This window comes from Taudactylus pleione, unplaced genomic scaffold, assembly GCF_031769625.1.
Source record: "Taudactylus pleione unplaced genomic scaffold, aTauple2 ptg000214l, whole genome shotgun sequence".
NCBI classification, from domain to species: Eukaryota; Metazoa; Chordata; class Amphibia; order Anura; family Myobatrachidae; genus Taudactylus; species Taudactylus pleione.
Genome location: NW_028284616.1, coordinates 15509342 through 15530746, shown reverse-complemented (window position 1 = coordinate 15530746; position 21405 = coordinate 15509342). Strand labels below are relative to the sequence as shown.

Sequence of the window (21405 nt, the reverse complement as noted above, 5' to 3'; positions counted from 1 at the left end):
ATCCCATCATGTAAGACTGAATTAGTGATATTTCCTCCAAAGTAAATAATGCTACATACAGTAGGAGTGTTTACTAGTGCAATTGGTAATGAATGTTTCATGTACATTATTTTGCCTACAAGGGCAGTGAGCATTTGGGAAGGCTAAAGGCTAATAGTTTGTCATAATGTGGTGTGAGCAAACTATGACAGAGCTAAAGGACACTGCACCTACTCCGATTCATGGTCCTGACTCAGCAGTGCACGCTAGTGCACTGAACGCAGATTCCCGATGTTTGGGAATCTGCGCAGGATCCATTCTGCGAGTGTGCAGAATGGGTCCTGCTAACACGCTCGCAGACTGGCAGCGATTGACAGTCTGCGGCCGTTTGTGGGTGGGGAGGGGGCGGCGATTCCCAAAAAGGAGGTGTTTCACCGCCGTTGTGGGGGAGGGAAGAAGCCAGGATGACCGTCGGCTGATGGATATTTCCTGGCCTCTTACTTAAACTGCGGCGGCCGGCTGCGGGACCCCATGGGTCACCGCAAACGGCCGATGGTACGCATATTATCTGATGTTGCGTTGGACATCGCAGCTCGGATAAGTAATACACAGGAGGTGTGATGCCTCCTGCTGCATTACCATATCTGCAAAGGATCGCAAATGTCTGCGTGCATACATCATATATCTATAGCCTGCGTGCATACATCATATATCTATAGCCTGCGTCGTGCAGCTTTGCAATTACGATCCTTGCAGAATCAGACCCTATGACCGTAATATTAATACAAATCCCTCACTTCAGTTTTGTTTTTGTGCACAAGTGTGAGTGGATGTCAAATCACGTATACGCACACTTGTAGTTCCCCCAGAAGCAAAAGGTAGAAGCCGTCACTGGTTGTGACAGTAGAACAATAAATCATTTTGTAAAGGAATAGGGCATATAGATCGCCATAAAAAGTAAAATCTTAATTTCCATTAACTTTTTATACAAGTCCAAGCTCACAAAGGTCATTGCTAATTAATTAAAATTTTATATATTAGAAAAAAAATGTGAAATAAAATGAAGACACTAGAAAGTTTGTAAACCGTTTATTTTAACTTAAGAAAAGGGACGTGTGGGAACACTAACACTGCATTTATCAGATACAAAATCACATCCATTTATTATACATATCTACCGTAAACAATTGGTACAAGCTTATGCAATTCAGACAGTAACACAGGTACTAACATTAGCATCAGACCCTCTGCTGCTCAGCCACTAACATCACTGTGTGTAGCAAGTTGCTGCTGGGCACTGGACGTCAGGTGAAACTTATTTTTCAGTGTATAATTGAAATCCCCCCCTCCCTAAAAAATAGCGACTAAAAGATATGTTAATGCCATTTCTCTTACACACACCCTAGGCCATAAGAAAACCCCACAATCTTAAACAAATACAATCCCTTTGGCAAGAAAGAGAAAAAATATATAACCGTTTCTGTTTAATATTAAATTTATATACATGTATTAGGAAGAACTGTAGTATTATATATAATTTAACATACTATTTTTATACATTAAGTTATCTGTGGGGAGAGGGTAGTGTGGTGAATATTAGCAGTTGCAAGACATCAATGAATGCTGTAGGACAGACAGTAAGCAGGTTTGGCAATGCAAGGTTTCCTGTGTGGAACGTGACCCTAAGACAGTGTTTCCCAACCTCGGTCCTCAAGGCACACTAACAGTCCAGGTTTTTGTGATATCCATGCCTTAGCACAGATGGTTAAATCAAAATAACTAAAGTACTAATTAAGACACCTGTGCTTAACTGTGGCTATCCTTAAAACCTGGACTGTTAGTGTGCCTTGAGGACCGTGGTTGGGAACCCCTGCCCTAAGAGCTTCCATCCATATTGCGCTGTTGGGGATATTTGGTGGCCTCATTTGGCCAGCACGGGGTTAGGCCATTGACATTTCAAATGAAATATTAAAAGTACAAAGTTTTTTTCCCTTTGATGGACGACTACAGAGATGGATTGACTAAAATAACGCCATGAGGTGGCCTTCAAGTGTTTTGTCTTCAATAACAATTGAACATTTCATCAGGCATTCCTATGAAATGAGCCACGTGACAAATGATTGGGCAAGTGCAAATAGTGCTGCTCGTCTGTGACAAAACACACCATAAAATCAACTTTGTTGTACATGTATACAGCTTGGAATAAATGAATGATTCTAAAGTCAAATTTCTTTTCCCACAATTTGCACATAGACACTTCAAAATGACCTCAAACCTGTGACCTCCACAAGAGGTAGCCTCCAGCAACTAAGCTGGTGACCTCCTATCGTTAAACCAGAACAAAAATAATACCAAAAATAACGTGCCTCAAACTTGCAAAAATGTAAATGCAATACTCCATTAAACAATAAACATACATTAAAATTCTGTATCAACTGTTAACATGATTTTAATACATGTTTAGTGGAGTACTGCATTTACCTTTATTTTTACCTCATATTTTTTTTTTTTGTTTAAAGGGACAGTGTAAGTACAAGTCATGTAAAATTATATAAAATAAAACAATTTAATTTTAACATTATTTATCAATAATATTTGTTGACGCTGAGCACTAAATACAGGGCATAGTCTTTATTTTGGAGTCTGTATAAAAAATTTTTTGGGTTGGACTTCCCATCCTTCTCAACTAGCTGTGAGGCTGGGAATGGGAATGAGTTCCAACAACATGAATTAGCAACATTTACCTAAAACAATGATACATCATTTACTTATAAAATATTAAACAGCAGCAAGGTAGGCACATATGTAGCTGTTTTCTTATCTTGCAGAGGAAGGATGATAGAGGATTTGATGAATTCAGTAAACACTTAGGTGGCAATTTAATTAGCCAAGGGACTTACCACAAAGGTTTTAGCTCCTGGTTTAATTGCCTGGAGCTATTCAATTGTTTCCCGCGGCAAGCCATTGCACCAGGGCTAAGTGCCCGGAGCTATGCAATTACCACCTGGGGTAACATAGCGGCTAGCCCTGAGAGCACTAGTTAACGCAGATTCCTGTTCGCACCTCAGGAGGATGTGAGCAAAAATCTGCGCTAAGTGCACGCACGGGGCTCGTCGTGGGCAATAATTGAATAGCTGCAGGTGCTTAACCTGGGAGCTAAAACCCCTTGGTAAAACCCATGGCTAATTGAATTAACCCCCTTACTGCTACATTTACAAGGTATGGCTTTTCAAAGTATTTAATATTATTTCTCCAATAAATTCAGTGGCCAAAACTGCAGAAGAACAGGTGGCTTTGAAAAGCACTGCTTAGTAAATTTACTCCCTACTTATTCTGGCCTTAGACATTGTTTTATTTGCAAGATACATGTTCACCACGGTCCATTATTCTAGTTAGTGAGCCGTATTATGGTGTGTGTGGATTTAACAGAAAAGACAACACTGAACAAGACTAAAACATATTACTGTGTAATATGCCACACAGGACAGTCCTGGATAGTTCACACAGGGGTTACTACAGACATGGAAGAAGTGCTTTGATTGTACTGTTTTTAATGTGCTCCATATACAGTAAAGTGTAATGGGTACTTTTTTTTGTATGTATATAATATTAGACAAACACTGATTGACCACTTTAGGAGATATATAAAAGTGGAGTAAAACCTATACCTACTACACCACCATTTAAAAAGTCTAATATATTTTCACTATAATTTTTCCAACTAAATAAGCCTAAATTAAACCATTTATTGTCTTTTTTAATAAGTTGCTTATTTAGTCCAAGATGTTCAGTTTAATTTAATTAGTATTTTGTCTTTTCCTGTATGCCCTAGTCTGACTGAATAACTACACATAGCTAATGACTGAGTCATCTCATTCGCTAAATGACCCGTCCATCAATGAGGACTTGATATCACAAAACACCATTCCTTTATACCATGTACACCTGTTATATGTTCTGCTGTAACCTTTCATTACCTCCTTGATAATTATCCAAAACCTAGTTTGTAAATTTTACAATTTGTTTTTTGTAAATATAATATAACAAACTATCAGCGTATCTTTATTGTAGAACTACATCAATTATTTAAAACTGACTTTATAAAAAACAAACCAGGAGTGTGAGACTGTGAGTACATATGGACAAATTCTGTACACAATTTACACTTACATAAACAAAATCAGTTTTTGTAATTGAACCAAACTGTGACAAATTGCCAGAGGAATGTACAATTTGTGTCTGATAGGAAGATGAAACTGGAAGTGACAATGGCTGTTGTAGTTAGTCTAGGCTGTAGTCCTGAGGAGGACGCTCTGTTCTGCGGGCAGGAATGTCACAAAACCTGAACAGGAAGCCACAAACTGCTTATGAAGTCAAATATGGGAAAGGAAAGTATGACGGAGTTAGTGGAGTCAGAAGAGGCCAGCATGTGGCTCAGGAGATTAAATAGCTTTCTAAGTTACTGCTTTCAGGGCCGAATTATCATCTAGTTTTGTTACATCTGTGTTAAAAAGCAATCAAGCTGGAAAAAGGGAAGATATATAAAATAATACCAGAACCAGCTAGATCACTTCTGTTTTTTCCTGTGGTCTTCCGATACCAAAATTGTAAAAACTGGAATATGTCCATCTTGTGTTGGATACTTTTTTACAAAACGAAAACGAACTGTCTTGTGCGCTTTACTTTCTGTCGAGAAAAAGGAAAGAGAGAGGTCACACATGGGAGGTTTTGGTGCTTACATACTGCAGAGAGGGCTGCACAGTTCCAATATCCAGGGGACACATACATAAATGCTCCATTGTTAAAAAGCCTGTGTCTATGCACTTGGGCTATTACTGGCCTGTGAGCACTGGAGTTTGCAGCCATACACAGGTTTATTATAGAGCTGTGGTTCTAGTTACCATTCTGTGGTCGGCATTGCATCCACTTTGCCGGTGTCCTCAGCTAAGTTTGCGACTGTTGTGAGCTGCACTGCAATTTCAAGGCCATCCTCATTGTCGGCAGCATATGGATCTGATTCATACTCGTATGAATAGTACGAGTCCTCCTGCTGGTGAATAGGCATATCCTCCTCTGTGTGTGACAAGAAGATTACTGGGATACTTTGTCAATTGCTTCATGCATTCATCTTGTTATAATTATTATTGTTATTAGCAACATATATTTATATAGTACCAGCATAGACAGTTGTACTTTATAATTGGGCACCCCATTACACTTTATACAACATATGGGGGAAGTTGACTAGGCACTCACTGACTCTGATTGGTCCTCTGACAGCAGGTCTAGGGGTGATAGAAGTCTCAATTTTTCATACAACAGTATATAAATGGGATAGAACTGCACTCTATAGGATTCCCTTAACTGAAATGAGATGTAATGTGCTGATCAAGTTTGTTACAACCTTGTTTATACAAAATAGAGCTCCCTATAAAAGTAATGCAGCTCACTAACGTAACACGTAACGCAACACTCTGTGTATGGACTTTTATTATCTTATTTGTCATTTATGTCATCTAATTCCAGGTACCAGTCTGAATCAGCCACATACTGTATTATAGGCCTTTACACTGGACAGGTGTGCAGAAAGAAACAACCGGAGCAAATGCTCAATTAAGTCAATGGCTAGTATATATTAATCTGCGTCGAAAACATAGATTGTCAATTGCAGCAACAGAAAATCTGATTGTTACAATTTATTATTAATATATCGCCATAGCATATGCGCATGCGTGACCCATGCACAGTAGAAAATATTTATGGGGAGGGAATATATATTTGCCTTAGTACATAGACCACCAAGTTGATAAAATGACTAATTTGTGAACATCTCTGCAACCCAAGACAAAGATTAGATTAGAGCGACACCATAGCTGGTATCTGTCCCAATCCCCTCTCTCCTCTTTCTACTACCATCTCTTTAGCCCCTCACTCTCCTATTTCTAATGCCCCACATCAACCACAAACATCTCATCTGACATCACGCTCACAGTGCTGTCCAAGTCACAACTCCGTTGTTCCCAATAATACAGCATCTCATCAGTGAGCAAAATTGCAATCTAAAAGTTTTTATAGGAATTTGAAGATATTTTTATTAGTTTTAGATTTAGATTTACTCAGCAAAGAACCCTTACCTTATTGCTGGGAGGCTGTAAAAGAGAATTTTGGGGCTCTCTGATCTAAGTCATTTTCTTGATATAACACTCCAAGAAAAAAGTTTGGACACCACTTATATTAAGGACACAACTACTGTATGCATAACCCAACTTACTGCACTAAAGTAGACATCAACTTTTTTGTGTTTTTTTTTTAAATTCCATTTCTGTACTCAGACAGGAGTATAGAAAATAAAGTGAAGATTTAATTTTACTGCCAAAATGGACTGAAATCCCTTTGCTAAGTAGAGCCCCATACTTGTCTACTCTCCCGAAATGTCCAGGAGACGCCAGAATTTCAGGGAATTCTCCCTGACTCACTTGAGACCAGGGAAACCTACCAGATCATGCAACTTTCTTAGTAAAGTGGGTGGGAAGAGAGCTTGATGATGCGATAACTATATAGAATCATTAGAATTTGCACTGATGCCTGTACAGTTTGTACAGTTTTTGCCAAATATTATTATGTCAGCTGTACTAGAACTTGGAGTGCTCTGTATTATTTCAATGGAGGGGCTTCAGATGGCACCTGGTTGTTCAAGGAATGAAAGCATTCAAGCCCACAGGGTTTCATAAGTATCACATGGAGACTGCTGCCCAAGGGCCTGGTAGCATACATCTGGAGCTGATTTTGCCTTGGATGGGTTGCTAGATCCTGGAAGGTAGATTAGTTGAGAGAGTTACAAATAAAACTTCCAACACTTATTCATGTTACCATGTGGAGGCTGATGGACTGATGATAATGGTAGGCCATACTAATGGCCACCTGACTAGAAGTGTCTATAAATGTACCAGCACAGTATATGTAGTGTCCAGTAATGTGGCACAACAGTAGAAACAGCGACCATGAATTTGCTATTACTGTTTAGTAGAAGTGCTAGCAAAATGTACACCAGTATCAGTAATAAACTACCAGTATGTTTGTCATTATTTACTGCCACTTTGCTGATGCCTTCTTTCAATAATCCAGCTACTTGCATCATCAGAGTCACCTGCAGCGCTCACTTTCTCAACCTCTTATGTAAGGTTTGCACTGCAGGCTTCTTGTTGGCTAGCACCAGTAGGAGAAATCATTGACCTGTGTGAGCAGGTTGTGGTGAAAGGCACATGAAACATCTTTCCACAGCAGATGACAGAAGAGTTATGTGGAGGAAAGCAGAACATGCTCTCCTTTCCCTATGCCTGCTGTGCACTCTAATAGGTGCCTCTAGAAACCTTCTATAGGGTTTTAATTAATGCTAACAGCAGATGATGACTGGTATATACTGTATAGTATGAATGCATCAATATACTCTGATTAACTGGTTAAGTATTTTGAAGTGGCCACATTTTTACCAGGGCTGGATTATAGGTAATGCTGTACAGGTGGCCAGTTAGGGTCCAGCGGGACAATACGCCCTGCCACACTGCAAAAATTGTTCAGGAATGGTTTGAGGAACATGACAATGAGGAACATGATAGAGTTCAATATGTTGATCTGGCCTCCAAATTCTCCAGATCTCAATCCGATCAAGCATCTGTTGAATGTGCTAGAAAAACAAGTGCAAGCCATGGAGGCCCCACCTCGCAACTTAAAGGATCTGCTGCTAAAGGATCTGCTTAAAGGATCTTGGTGCCAGATACCATAGGACACCTTCAGAGGTCTTGTTAAGTCCAGAAAAGGATGGGTCAGAGCTGTCTTGGTGGCATGAGGGGGACCTACACAATATTAAGCAGGTGGTTTTAATGTTAAGGCTGATATATACACAGCGGAGGGCAACCCGATTTAGTACCTTGCCTAGTGCCCCAATGGGTCTTAATACGGCTATGATTCTTGCACACTGTTGTACTTCTTAAGATACATGCAACTGAAAAGAAACAGGTTTTGCAAATCGCACTCCACTCTTGGAAAGACCCTCTGTGTTTAGTTATGTATGCTACAGAACAAGAAACAAACTATACATATAACTCCATGTAATTTCACCTTAGAGTACAATCTACAAGGTACCCTTAATAAACCTATACCTGATGGCATTGTTTGTATGGTCTGTGGTGTACAAAATATGGTAGTTGCTCAATCAGCTTAATAATATACTACAGGTGCTTGTAAAGGGCAGGGTTTACACTGAACACAGAAAAGAGGAGGTGCTGAACCTTATAGTGCCATGTGGAGGTTTTTTGGGGTACCTCCAAGGTAAGTTAGCTCTCAGCTCATACATGTACTGTTATCATGCAGTACATCAATTTGTAACTATATGACCCAGAGTGGGTGCTACTATTATGTAGCAATAATTATTTTGGGGTGAGCGTTTGGGAGTGGGGCCCCCGGGGTTGTTTCTGGCTGGACCTTGCTTTTTTGGGGTGCCTTGCTTCTCGGACGTGAACCCCTTAATGTTAGGGACGCTGGTATAGAGGAGCCTTGACGTCGGCCCAGCGCTTATTCATATATTTGCAAATGTATGTAAACCAATACCTCTGAATTTCTATTATCATGTAGGATTCAAGTATTTTTGATTTATCTGCAGTGTGCTGGGGGGGCAATTTTCTTTTTTCTATGGTCTGTGGTGTGTTTATCTCTAGAACTGCAATTGGTTGAGCTATTTACCTGTTTTCTCTTGGGATGGCTCCTGCTCTGGTACTGTGGCAGAGTCAGCTTCCTCTTCTGATGTGTTCTCGTCTTTAGAAAATAGAAGTAATATAATATTGGTAACCAGGATGTAAACAAATGCGCATTTATTAAAGAGCACAAAACATTTATTTCTGATATATTGTGTTACAGAAGCTAGGGAGACATACAGGGCCTAATTCATGCAGTTGCAGCTGCTGGTGTGTATGTTTGTGGAGTCACGACTGCAATAATATGCAAATGCTAATTTCAGCCCTCCCCTTGTGCACCTGAATGTGCAAGTACTGAAACGCCTACTTTCAGCGGTGCTGCCTGGTGCAACATAGATGGTGATTCAAAACACTCTACCATCAGTGCACCATTATGTGCACCATCAACACTTGCACCTGCCTATGACAGGTACGGTGTCTCTGTCTGAACTTCTGCTAAACATGGCCTCTGTGGCTGCAGCTCTGCGCCTGAGTACGCAGCCGCTTTCACTGACATGCCCGGAACACCCCCATAACACGCCCACACAACAGATTTGTTTGCGTTCACTTCAGGCCACCTCCCAGTCATCACCTGGGAACACCCATGGTTTTTCCTCATCAGTGCTGCTACCATTGGTCCCGTATGCAACAGCGGATTTGTGCGTGCACTCAGGATTTTCTGGACTTTTTGCAAATAATCACTCAACTACATAAATATCGGCATTGGGTGTAATTAGCGTGCACCTCTGAATTAGGCCCACAGTCTCATCTTTCCTTCATTGTCACTACAACTATGATTACAAAACATTTATTTTCTGAACTGGATGCTGCCATGGCAATGGCAAAACAGCTCTAGCATGTGACACTTATTTATAGCAAGCTGCCACACTGAGCAGGAAGCGGCTTTCCCATCGCTATATGACGGAGGAGAGAAACAGGAGGCGTGGGCATCACTTGGTGCACTGAAAACTATACAAATTTATTCATGCTAAATGTGTTTCTAAGGGGAAATAATTGAAATGACTACAAAAAAAAATAATTCTCCTCCCCTGGTATCAATATTGTTTTAATGTTAAATAACTGGTATCCTCTTCTGTATGTTTTCAACAACTCCTCCATCTAAGTACAAGCCTCTCTTCACGTATATCCATAATAACTTACCTGGGGTGCACTGTGACATGGCCACACGCTCTATCCTGGTGTTATTCCTGCAGGCTGTAACCTCCATTTGGCACTGATTCTGGTAGAGGACACCATCAGATCCACACATGGGGTCCCCATCGTACCCACAATCTCGGTAGCACATGCAGCGTTCAAAATGATCTCCTCCAGGGCAGGGGTAGCCACCATTGCAAGGACCAGTGGGAGCAAAGCCTGTAGAGACAATACATACTACATTCACTGCATCTAAGTTGCTGGTGACTCAATTACTCTGACTCTGTGACACTGGGGGTGGGGGGAGGGGGGCAAATGAAATGTATGAGAAGTGAGAAGATAAACACACATGACATACTCTATGAATAAAAGACATTCATTTTCTCCCATTACTTCCCTGAGCTGTTAAATATGCATTGCAAAATGCAGGTTAAATGAGCAGTAAGTTGATATCAAGTTAAGGGGGAGGTAGGCAGTACTTAGATTGACTTTGAAAATACAGTGCATGGGATGTGCACAAATTCACTCCTATAGGGGCCACAAGACAATCTGAGAAGAGAATTTCTAATCATCTGTTTATTGTGTGTTTTAAGCACATGTAGTAGTATGGTAAGAGGCACATGTAGTAGTATGTTAAGAGGCACACATAGTAGTATGAAAAGAGGCACACCTAGTAGTATGGTAAGAAGCACATGTAGTAGTATGGTAAGAGGCACATGTAGTAGTATGGTTAGAGGCACACGTAATAGTCTGATAAGAGGCACACGTAGTAGTATGGTTAGAGGCACACGTAGTAGTATGGTTAGAGGCACACGTAGTAGTATGGTTAGAGGCACACGTAATAGTATGATAAGAGGCACACGTAGTAGTATGGTTAGAGGCACACGTAGTAGTATGGTAAGAGGCACATGTAGTAGTATGGTAAGAGGCACACGTAGTAGTATGATAAGAGGCACACATAGTAGTATGGTAAGAGGCACACGTAGTAGTATGACAAGAGGCACAAGTAGTAGTATGGTAAGAGGCACACGTAGCAGTATGGTAAGAGGCACTCGTAGCAGTATGGTAAGAGGCACAAGTAGCAGTATGATAAGAGGCACACGTAGCAGTATGGTAAGAGGCACACGTAGTATGGTAAGAGGCACATGTAGTAGTATGGTAAGAGGCACATGTAGTAGTATGATAAGAGGCACACATAGTAGTATGGTAAGAGGCACACGTAGTAGTATGACAAGAGGCACAAGTAGTAGTATGGTAAGAGGCACACGTAGCAGTATGGTAAGAGGCACACGTAGCAGTATTGTAAGAGGCACACGTAGCAGTATGGTAAGAGGCACACGTAGCAGTATGATAAGAGGCACACGTAGTAGTATTTTAAGAGGCACACATAGTAGTATGGTAAGAGGCACACGTAGTAGTATGTTAAGAGGCACACATAGTAGTATGAAAAGAGGCACACCTAGTAGTATGGTAAGAGGCACACGTAGTAGTATGGTAAGAGGCACACGTAGTAGTATGGTTAGAGGCACACGTAGTAGTATGGTTAGAGGCACACGTAGTAGTATGGTAAGAGGCACAAGTAGTAGTATGGTTAGAGGCACATGTAGTAGTATGGTAAGAGGCACATGTAGTAGTATGGTAAGTGGCACACCTAGTAGTATGGTAAGAGGCACATGTTTGCACCCCCGCATTTCTTATTTGGCAGTGAAGATACAGATGTTAGAGCCTCACCTGTCCACTGGTTAATGGAGCTCTCCACTTCATTACAGGTGGTACCATCGCACAGCTCTCGGGACAGAGGGCTGTTTTCACTTGCATTGTAGAATCGGGTCGCTTCAAATGCTGGATGATAACAGGAATGTTACACACACATAAGGACAAAATACACATACAGTACACATAATAATAATAATAATAATAATAATAATAATAATAAATATTATTAGACCTTCGAAAACAACTTCTAATCTCCCCAATGGTCTTGCTGTATGGGAAAAAAGATGGTTGTGAAGTAATGGGGTTTGGTACATATATTCAATGGTCACTATGTCGAAATTCATGATGTCGACATAGTCAGAATGTCAAATTGAGAGATGAACATTTTTTAGGCCAAGGGAGGAAGAGACACCTCCAAAAACAATAAAATATTACAAAAGAAAGAGAAGGGGAAAGAGAGGAGGGAGGATTAAAAAGAAAAAAAGAGAGAGTAACATTACAAATAACAATAGTGTCCCTAACCTAAGTATAGATGCTAATGAAGCTCCTTTACCCCAAAAAGATAATACATTTTTAATCTGAGTTCCCATACTTTATCTGAGGAAGAAACCTCGGTATTACAACGGGGACTTAAATACGCACCGGATAATAGGATCAATAAGTTCAATACTTATATAGATTTACAGAAATTCATTCGTAAGTTGTCATTGAAAAAATATTTTATTACACAAAAGGAAGCCAGTATGGAGGTGCGAGATATTTTTAGACCTAAATCCACATATATACGTGGATGTTTCTTGGAGACTTTCAACAAATTGGTGAATGAAGATTTAGAACGAATTACACCCAGATATAACAAATTCCCAAACATCACAAAAATAGAAAGAAAAGCTTTGGAAACTTTGGAAATGAATGAAGATATCATAATCAAACCAGCTGACAAGGGGGGAGGAATCGTTATCCAGAACAAAATAGATTATGATAAAGAAGTGATGCGACAATTAAAGGATAGAACCACTTACAAACTCCTACGAGGGGATCCCAGTGCCAAAACAGATAAAGAAATAAAAATGTTGGTAAAAAAATTTTTGATAAAGGCACGGTCACTGAGAAGGAAATTAAATTTATCATTAATGAGAATCCTACCTTACCCATTTTCTATACATTGCCTAAGATCCATAAAGATCTATCCAACCCCCCGGGGAGACCCATAGTAGCAGGAACAGAGTCAGTAACAGCGAACCTTTCCCAATATGTCGATTACCATCTCCAACCAGAAGTCTTGAAAATAAAATCGTATTTAAAAGACACTATAAATACTATTAATGAATTGAAAAACATTATTTGGTCTGACGATGACTTTCTGGTCACGGCAGATGTTAGCTCTTTGTATTCCATTATAGACCACCAAATTGGTGTAAATGCAGTACGGTAAACCCTCGAAAAGAGCAATATGGATATCAATAAAATAGAATTTTTATTAGAAGCAATAGACTTCATATTAAAAAATATTTTTTTCTGGTATAAAGATCAATTTTATCAACAAATTTTAGGTACTGCGATGGGTACCAAATTTGCACCAGCATATGCAAATATTTTCATGGGTTTTTGGGAAGACCATCATATTTGGAGAAATAATACCTATATATCGAATATTTTACTATGGAAAAGGTATATAGACGACATTATTTTCATTTGGCATGGCACTGAGGAGGAATTGAATTCCTTTTGTGAGGTTTTAAATAAGAATACTTTGAATACAACCCTGACTTTTAATATTCGTAAGGTAGAAGTTCATTTTTTAGACTTAAGTATTTATATTAAAGATGGACATATAGAGACAAAAAATTTCATTAAACCTACGGATAACAATACCTATATTCCCATAACTAGCAATCACCAACCAACTTGGTTAAAGAGTGTTCCCCATAGTCAAATCCAAAGGATTAGGAGAAATTGCTCTGAAATCCGGAATATGAAAGAACGTTTTGTGGAGAAAGGTTATAACAAAAAAGAAATAGATGAAACAGTTGAACAAATAAGAAATATAGATAGAAATAGTCTTTTGAAATATAAGGTAAAGAAAAATGAGGCAAAGATACCATTTATTTCAACCTTTAATAGTCAATATAAAGAGGTTGAGAAAACTATCAAAAAATATTGGCACATCCTAATCAAGGACCCCATATTGAAAAATATCCTCCCAAATCGACCTTCCTTTGTGTACAGAAGAGCCAAGAATTTTAAAAATTGTCTAGTTAAAAGTGCCATCCCAGAAAAACGTACTGGACGTATTAAAACAGTAGGCATTCACAGATGTGGTGATTGTATTATGTGTAGAACACATAAAGGAACCCCCAGTAAGGTTTCGGAATTTCTTTCTACTTCAAATAAACGTTGCTTCAAAATTGATGAATTCATCACATGTAACAGTAACAACTGCATTTATTTAATTCAATGTGAATGTGGTTTGCAATACATTGGGTGCACTTCCCGAACATTACGGGTTCGATGGAATGAGCATATTAGAAATATTAAGAAGGGTTTTGACAAACATAACCTTTCTAATTATTTCAAAGAAAAACATTAATGTTCAGTTAACTCAATCTCACTAGTGATAGGGATTAAGAAAGTTAAGGCCAATTGGAGGAAAAAAAATTTGGGTGATTTACTAGCACAAAATGAAATGAAATACATTTATGATGTTAACACGCTAGTACCTTTAGGCCTTAACGCAGAATTCGAACTCAAATGGTTTCTGTGACTCAAATGATTTTTGTGAATTTTTTAATATCTCATTTATTTATTTCTATAACATATTTGATGTTTTTATATGTATTATTATAATGCTTTTAATATGATTAGTAGTAAGGGTTGTATGTCCCACCCAAAATGGCGCCCGATAGGAGGTATGTTTATTATTTTTCCCAAAATGGCGCGTGTTTAATAAACAGTAGCCGATTTGTGCCGGGTAGACAGAATATTGACATGGGCGAACCACCGTTCTCTAGGACGCATGGACCCCGTCGAGTATCCGGGAAAGTGCGCGTCCGTGCAAATTGTGCCCACGTGGTCAGCAGATGGGGGAATACTCGGCGATGTGACACTTCCGGTTTCCGCATTGTGCGGACCGGATGCGCGTCATTGCTAGGGACATCACATTAGGGGAACTTTTCGGTTGAAACACACCTCCGGTATATAGGTACGCACAACCGGAAGTGCATCCTTATGGTCACTAGAGACCAAATAGAAGATCCCCGTTTGTTGATAGTATAGGCTAATATGATTGGTTGCCGTATCGGGTAACCATGGTTACATTTTCTTAACATATTTAATTATTAACATTTTATGTTAATTATGTATTATGCAGTTTGCATTTTAATTATTTATTGGATATGCATTATTTACAACAATTTTTTCATGAGTTTTAAGCACATCGATTGTAGCCCAATTAACACTTAGTGCCTAAGTGGGGCGGGACCTTACAGGGTATATATACCTCATTAGAACACAGTAGCATCATCACCTTGAAAAAGACGGTCTACGTCAAAACGCGTTGGTGGAATGGTGCTACAGGAACAGATCAACTAGTTACCAACATACTCTCTCCTACGGTAGGAACCAGATTGAGGCCCCTTTGTTGGTACTACTGTTTTGGAGCGAGTTTTTGCTTAACAGCATTTTGGTACTTAAATATTGTTTTTGTACATTTTGCCTGGTTTTTTGACGTTATAATAAAAGTTTTTTGTACATGAAGTAAGAGTGTCACCAGCGAATGGAATATTTCCGTAAAGAAACCTCTACAGGAATGTACAACATTTTTCATATGTAAGCATACATGTAAGCTTTTATTGTATACCTCACAGTGGATATATGATGAGTGCGATGTTCACCTTGAACGAGATGAAAGATACCTTTATTGGATTGCCATACATTTTTTGATGTAAGCTTTGGATGTAAGCAATATTAATTGCGAATTTGCACCCCAGGTGTTCTTCTCATCTTCATATTTTGACACGCGGCTGTGGAAGTAATTCAAGGGATTCCGTTTGGGACCTTTTCTTGCCCTATCCTCTTTGTATAACGTGAAACATATTTGTTTGGAAAACAGAGAACACTATTTTGTATTTTTTCTCCTTCTCTTTTATATGTGTAATTTGCTGGAGAGAATTTTCGGACTACGGGACTATCCTAAGAATTGGAAATATATAAGTATCCCCTTTTTTCCATATACGTAAATTATATTGTTGTAGCTGTACCCTACAGTGGAGCGCTAGGTTTTCTATTTATTCCTTTTTCTATAGTCAGAATGTCGTCACTGAACAAGAGGACATGTTCATGATGTCGACAATGACCAACATATGTTGTGTTTACATTGTTAGTATGTCAACTTCATGGTTTTCTTCTGATTCTGTCCCTAATGCGGCTAACCCTAATACAAATAGCAAATTTAACATTAACCCTGAACCTAACAATAACCATGACCCTCCCGGAATGTCAATGTCAACATTTTGCAGGCATCAACATTGATGTGGTCAACATTTTAAACATGTTGACATAATCATTGCCGATTTTCTGCCGTCGATATTCTAAATGCCGACATAATGACTGCATACCAAAGTAATGATGTTAAGCTACCAAGCGCATACAGTACCTCAGATACTTCGATAAAACTCTACAGAATTTGTAAGACACACATAAGGCATGAAGCTGAAACCTATTGCCTATTGCTGTAATTATATAAATATGTCCTATTAAATGTATTTTCTTTTTTACATGTATGCTATGTTCTTTGCTTGACTCAAAGAGCAGTATTTTAGTTAATGTGGGACCTCATTACACTACAGTATATCATCCCAGTATCTCAGTAATAAAAGCCACAAGGTGACCATAACGGGATGTAGTTATGAGACCGGTCTGAATACAGACATCCAAATCCCAACAAGGGACTTAAGATAGGTGTCGAAATACTGACGCCTATCTTAGTCCCAATGCCGGACCGATCGAGGTAAGTCCGGGGCGCCCTTAGCATTAGCCATGGGGGGAGTGTTGGGTCTAGGGAGCGTAGCGGATTAGGTTTTCAGGGGGGGGAGAAGGTTAGGGTTAGGCATCCCTAGGGGGGAGGGTTAGGCAGCCACGGGGGGAGGTTAGGGTTAGGGACCCCCCGGGAGGGATAGGTTTAGGGTCCAGTAAGGGGGGTTAGAGCTAGGCACCCCCGGGGGGAGGTTAGGAGGTTAGGGATAGGCACTAGGGGGGAGGTTAGGGTTAGGCACCACTAATGTCCCTAGTAGTGCCCCTTATGCAGTGCCACCAGTAATGCCCCTTATGCAGAGCCCCTTATGTTGTGCCCCCTCCCATTATAGAACAGGCCCCACTCACCTGTGCAGTACTTACTTTTCTTCATGATGGCCGCTGGGCACCACTCCAGTCCACGCCGTCTTCACCATCTTCACTTCCACCGTCCCACGTAGACGCTGCCACTGACTGGATCTAATTAGATCCAGAGCGGCAGGCGCAGGCTCCTCTCATCGCGGGTGACGTCATGACGTCACCCGCAAGCTGCATCACTAGGAACGCTGGCCTATGAAGTGATCAGAGTCTTCTGATCGCTTTGGAGACAAGCATTGCCAGCTTAAATGTAGTAAACACTGCCCAATCGGAGCTGAGCTCCGATCGTGGCAGGGATGTGGGCCGCATATTATATATATGTGGGCCCACACTGTTGGGCCTCACAAAATGTTTATTCGGGCCGCATGTTTGACATGCCTTACAGTCTGATACAGAGATGGATGGTATTGCACAGTCGCACACAAGCATCCATTTAAAATGCTAATGCTGCAGTAAGCTGCAGTAAGCACCTGGTCTCTCCAGACGCCTACTGCAGCATTAGCATTTTAGATGGATGCCTCCTGTCAACATCTGTGATCCCAGCGCTGCGACTCAGGTTGCAGCCTGGGATCACCATCACAGGCTGGCTGGCTCCTGGCTGCACAGGGCGTCCCCACCCCCCAAACGCCTCTGCCTCCAAACAGGCAGAGGCTTGTGGGAACTGTGCGCAGACTCCCAAACATCGGAGATGTGCGCTAACCATTGGGTTAGCGCATATCTCTGAATGGGTCATTATCATGCGGATGCATGGAACTGATGCATCTCATGGGAGTGTAGCCCGACCGTGCTTGTTTGAGGAACACAGATGGACAAGACAGGGCCACAATTAGGGGGGGGAGTGGAGGTGCACCTGCACCGGATGTGCCGCTGCACCCGCTGCCAGTGTCCTCCAGCCCGGCACCGCAGGTAGGCTACAAGCATGACGCCCGCTGACATTTTATTACCAGCGGGCGCCCGGCTCCTTCCCTGCAGCGCCGCGGTAGGGTAGTGACTATATCCCCTTCGCTGGAAGGACCTTTCTGACGTCAGGTGGTGGGCGGAGCTGAGGGTGGGTCCAAAGGCAGTGGCACCATGGCAGGAGTCTGAGCGGCAGAGCATCTGTGGCTCCGTGCTGTATGGCTAGTGACCAGGTGGAAGCTGGACTCCAGTGTGGGGGGGTATATAGCAGCGGTAGTGGGACCCCAGAGAGGAGGATGCGGCAGCAGAGCAGCGGGAACCCAGGAGCGGATGCGGCCAGTGACTGTCCAGCTGGCTGACAGTAAGTAGCTTGGGCTGCCTGGCAGTGGGGAGGAGGGGTGCTAGGACTGTCAGGGGGTACTATATCTGCCTGGCAGTGGGGTGGAGGGGTACTATAGCTGCCTGGTGGAGGGGTGCTAGGGCTGGCAAGGGGGTAGAGGGTTACTATATCTGCCTGGCAGTGGCGTGGAGGGGTGGTTTCTTAGTTCCCCTTCACCATAAGGACCAGGCAGCTGGAGGCTGGAGTTCTCTCTTGAACTCCAGCTTCCTGCTCTCCCCACAAACACAATGGAAGAGACGTCATGACATATCTCCCATAGTAACAAGGAGCAGTGGGGCGGACCAGACGTCGGCAGACGTCGGAGCGGGGTTTAAGGTAAGTAATGTTTTTTTTTTTTTTGTGTGTAAGCGGCACCACAGGGGCATTACTATGGGGGCATTACCATATGGGCACTACTACGGGGCATTACTATATGGGCACTACTACAGGGGCATCACCATATGGGCACTACTACAGGGGCATTACTATGGGGACATTACCATATGGGCACTACTACAGGGGCATCACTATGGGGGCATTACCATATGGGCACTACTGCAGGAGCATTACCATATGGGCACTACTACAGGGGCATTACCATATGTGCACTACTACAGGGGCATTACTATATGGGCACTACTACAGAGGTATTACTATATGGGCACTACTACAGGGGCATTACCTGAGGTAGGTGCACTGCTGAAGGGACATTACTATAGGGGCACTGCTGAAGGGGGCATTACTATAGGGGCACTGATGCAGGAGCCATTACTATGGGGGAATTACCAGGGGGGGCGCCAAATTACTGTCTTGCCCCAGGTGTAAAAAATCCTAGTTTTGGCCCTGGACAAGAGACTATACTTAAAAAAACAGCGCTGTGAAAATGAAAGAGTGTATCCACAGATAAATGAAATATATTTTTTAATTTAATAAAACATATATATTATCAACACTCTTATAATGAATGTTCAATATATACAAGACATCACATTAAATACGAATCATGTCAATACAGTAGCAATATGTAGCAATATTAAGTATAATTAAACTGCAACAATAAAAAAGTATCCAAATCCCCACAGCTCCAATATAGACTCCAGATAAATGTATCTGACAGAATCCTCACAGCGCAGGTTTTTAAGTATTTATTTTCTTTTTTGGTTTGCCACCATTCAAACAGCTGCGTGAAATGAAAAACTGAATCAGAGATTTTCCCTTTTAGCGCTGGAGCTACTATAAATCTTGGTTTTTGAGATGGACAAGAGACACCTGTTTCAGATGCATCTTTGGAACTCAGCATGGGATGAATGCAATTGCCGATATTAATGATGATGGGGCTGCAGCCTGAAAACAGTGGACTGTGCCACGCATAGGCATGAAACCGCACGGATACTCACATAAATGAATACTGGGATTAGCACAAGGTAGTAAATCTGGCTGCTGCTAACTTCCACACTTGCACCTGGAATATGTCAGAATCAGTTCCCTAATGTTTAAGAGCTGCACTGATAATACAATCTTCATCCATTTTTGTGGACTATCTCCGAACCACCAAAAGTCCAGTTTCCATGGGACACTACAACATGGGATATTACCAAGGCAGGTTCTGTTTGTGTAAAGGCTTTCAACATTGTGGCCTGTCACAATTTTTTTGCCATGTCTCTGGCCTTTGCGCACTTCACCACTGTCCCCATAGATTCTATGGGCATGGCGGCTTAACTTTATCTCTCAACAAGGAAAATCAGCACCATCTTGTGATGATGTTACCAATAACTGGAAATTGGGACCAGTGAAACCTCTCTTCCTTTACTGGATCCCAGTGGGGATAAAAAACTATATGCATGTCCACAAAATATACCTTTATCCTGCACCACTAAGTCTTAATAGGCTGTTCTTCTTAGTGAGGGCCTAAACAAAACATACAGACAAATCCACGAGAAGGCGCCTGGGCTAAAAAATGGTAACCCTTGTTACTTAGTCAAGTATTAGATTATTAATAAACAATTGGTATTATTGGCAGGCAACCAGTGCTAAGTTGTAACACACCTAAACCCTGACATACAGAGCTACACCCAAACTTTAAGGGTATTAACCCAATACTACACAACCAAAAGTAAATATTTTAAATTTACTATAACATATAAAATATAGCACTTTTCACAGAACATATTACATCACAGTTAGCTGCAGATATTCTACTCTTAAGGTGTAAGTTTTTTAACCCTTATTTCAGAGTTCAAAGTTCAATTGTGTGTCCTTAGTGTGGATCTCCAAGCCTTTTTACCCTATGCATTTAGGACCTCATTCAGAGCCGGACGCTATTTGCGATCGTTCGTTCAGAAAATAGGGGTGGCTATTCAAATGAACCGTTCGCTCTTTGCGGTCTGTTCACGCCTCTATGTCTGAACGAGCGAACAAAACTTGCGGTCGTTTTTTGGATAACTACGCCCCCTGGCCGCTCGCATCCTACATCATGTCCGCTATTTATTAGATTAATCGAGTACATCGACCAGCATATGAACTGCTCGCTATTCTTGTGGTTGGTTTTTCCTACCGCAATCTTGCGAGCAGTTCTGACTATAAAATAACCCAGTGACGTGGTCAATGACGCTGCTGTATTAATTATGCACACCCATAAAACGCCCGTTTTGACCTTTAAGCACGCCTGCGTTCGGATCTCCACTCCCCGTTTTCAAGCACCTTCCCCTGTTACCACCCACATACGCCTCCTCCTGTCACTCAAAATAGCAGGCATTCGCTATTTAGCGAACAAACGATTTTCGGCCGCACTGACTGGTTCGCGCATGCGTATTACGATCCGTACGCATGCGCAGTTGGGCAAACATCGCTCGGAACGAACGAGCGGCCGCTTACGAGCGGCTCTGAATCAGGCCCTTAATCTCCTTACTACAATCAGGGATTGTCTCAATAATCATAAAATGATTGAGATAGGGTGGAATACATCACCACTGATTATCCCCAGATTGGAATATTTTTCAATACAAGAATAGCAGAAAAGGCAACTAATTCCACCTCAATACAAGTGTATTTGCAACTTGAACTCGTCAAAATGGCGAAATATGGTCTTACGTCTGGTAGCTCTACCACTTGCCACTGTGATCCAAGCTTTTGCACTGCAAACTCTGAGATATACTGTGAGAA

At 41.3% G+C, this 21405-nt stretch overlaps 1 protein-coding gene across 3 annotated transcripts in view; it reads right to left on the bottom strand.

Annotated features, from left to right (window-relative positions):
• Nucleotides 1-1053: 1053 nt before the first annotated feature.
• Nucleotides 1054-21405, bottom strand: part of CPAMD8 (C3 and PZP like alpha-2-macroglobulin domain containing 8) — a 185474-nt gene continuing 165122 nt past the window's right edge. For 2 of the 3 annotated variants that reach the window (XM_088478478.1, XM_088478479.1), the window contains exons 39-43: nucleotides 11595-11705; nucleotides 9870-10082; nucleotides 8719-8790; nucleotides 4881-5052; nucleotides 1054-4665 (exon numbers count right to left, since the gene is read on the bottom strand). In XM_088478478.1, the coding sequence (XP_088334604.1) occupies nucleotide 4665; nucleotides 4881-5052; nucleotides 8719-8790; nucleotides 9870-10082; nucleotides 11595-11705 (569 nt within the window). In that variant the 3' untranslated portion in view covers nucleotides 1054-4664. Of the gene's footprint in view, nucleotides 4666-4876; nucleotides 5053-8718; nucleotides 8791-9869; nucleotides 10083-11594; nucleotides 11706-21405 lie in introns of those variants that run through there. The other variant, XM_088478477.1, reaches the window with a different exon arrangement.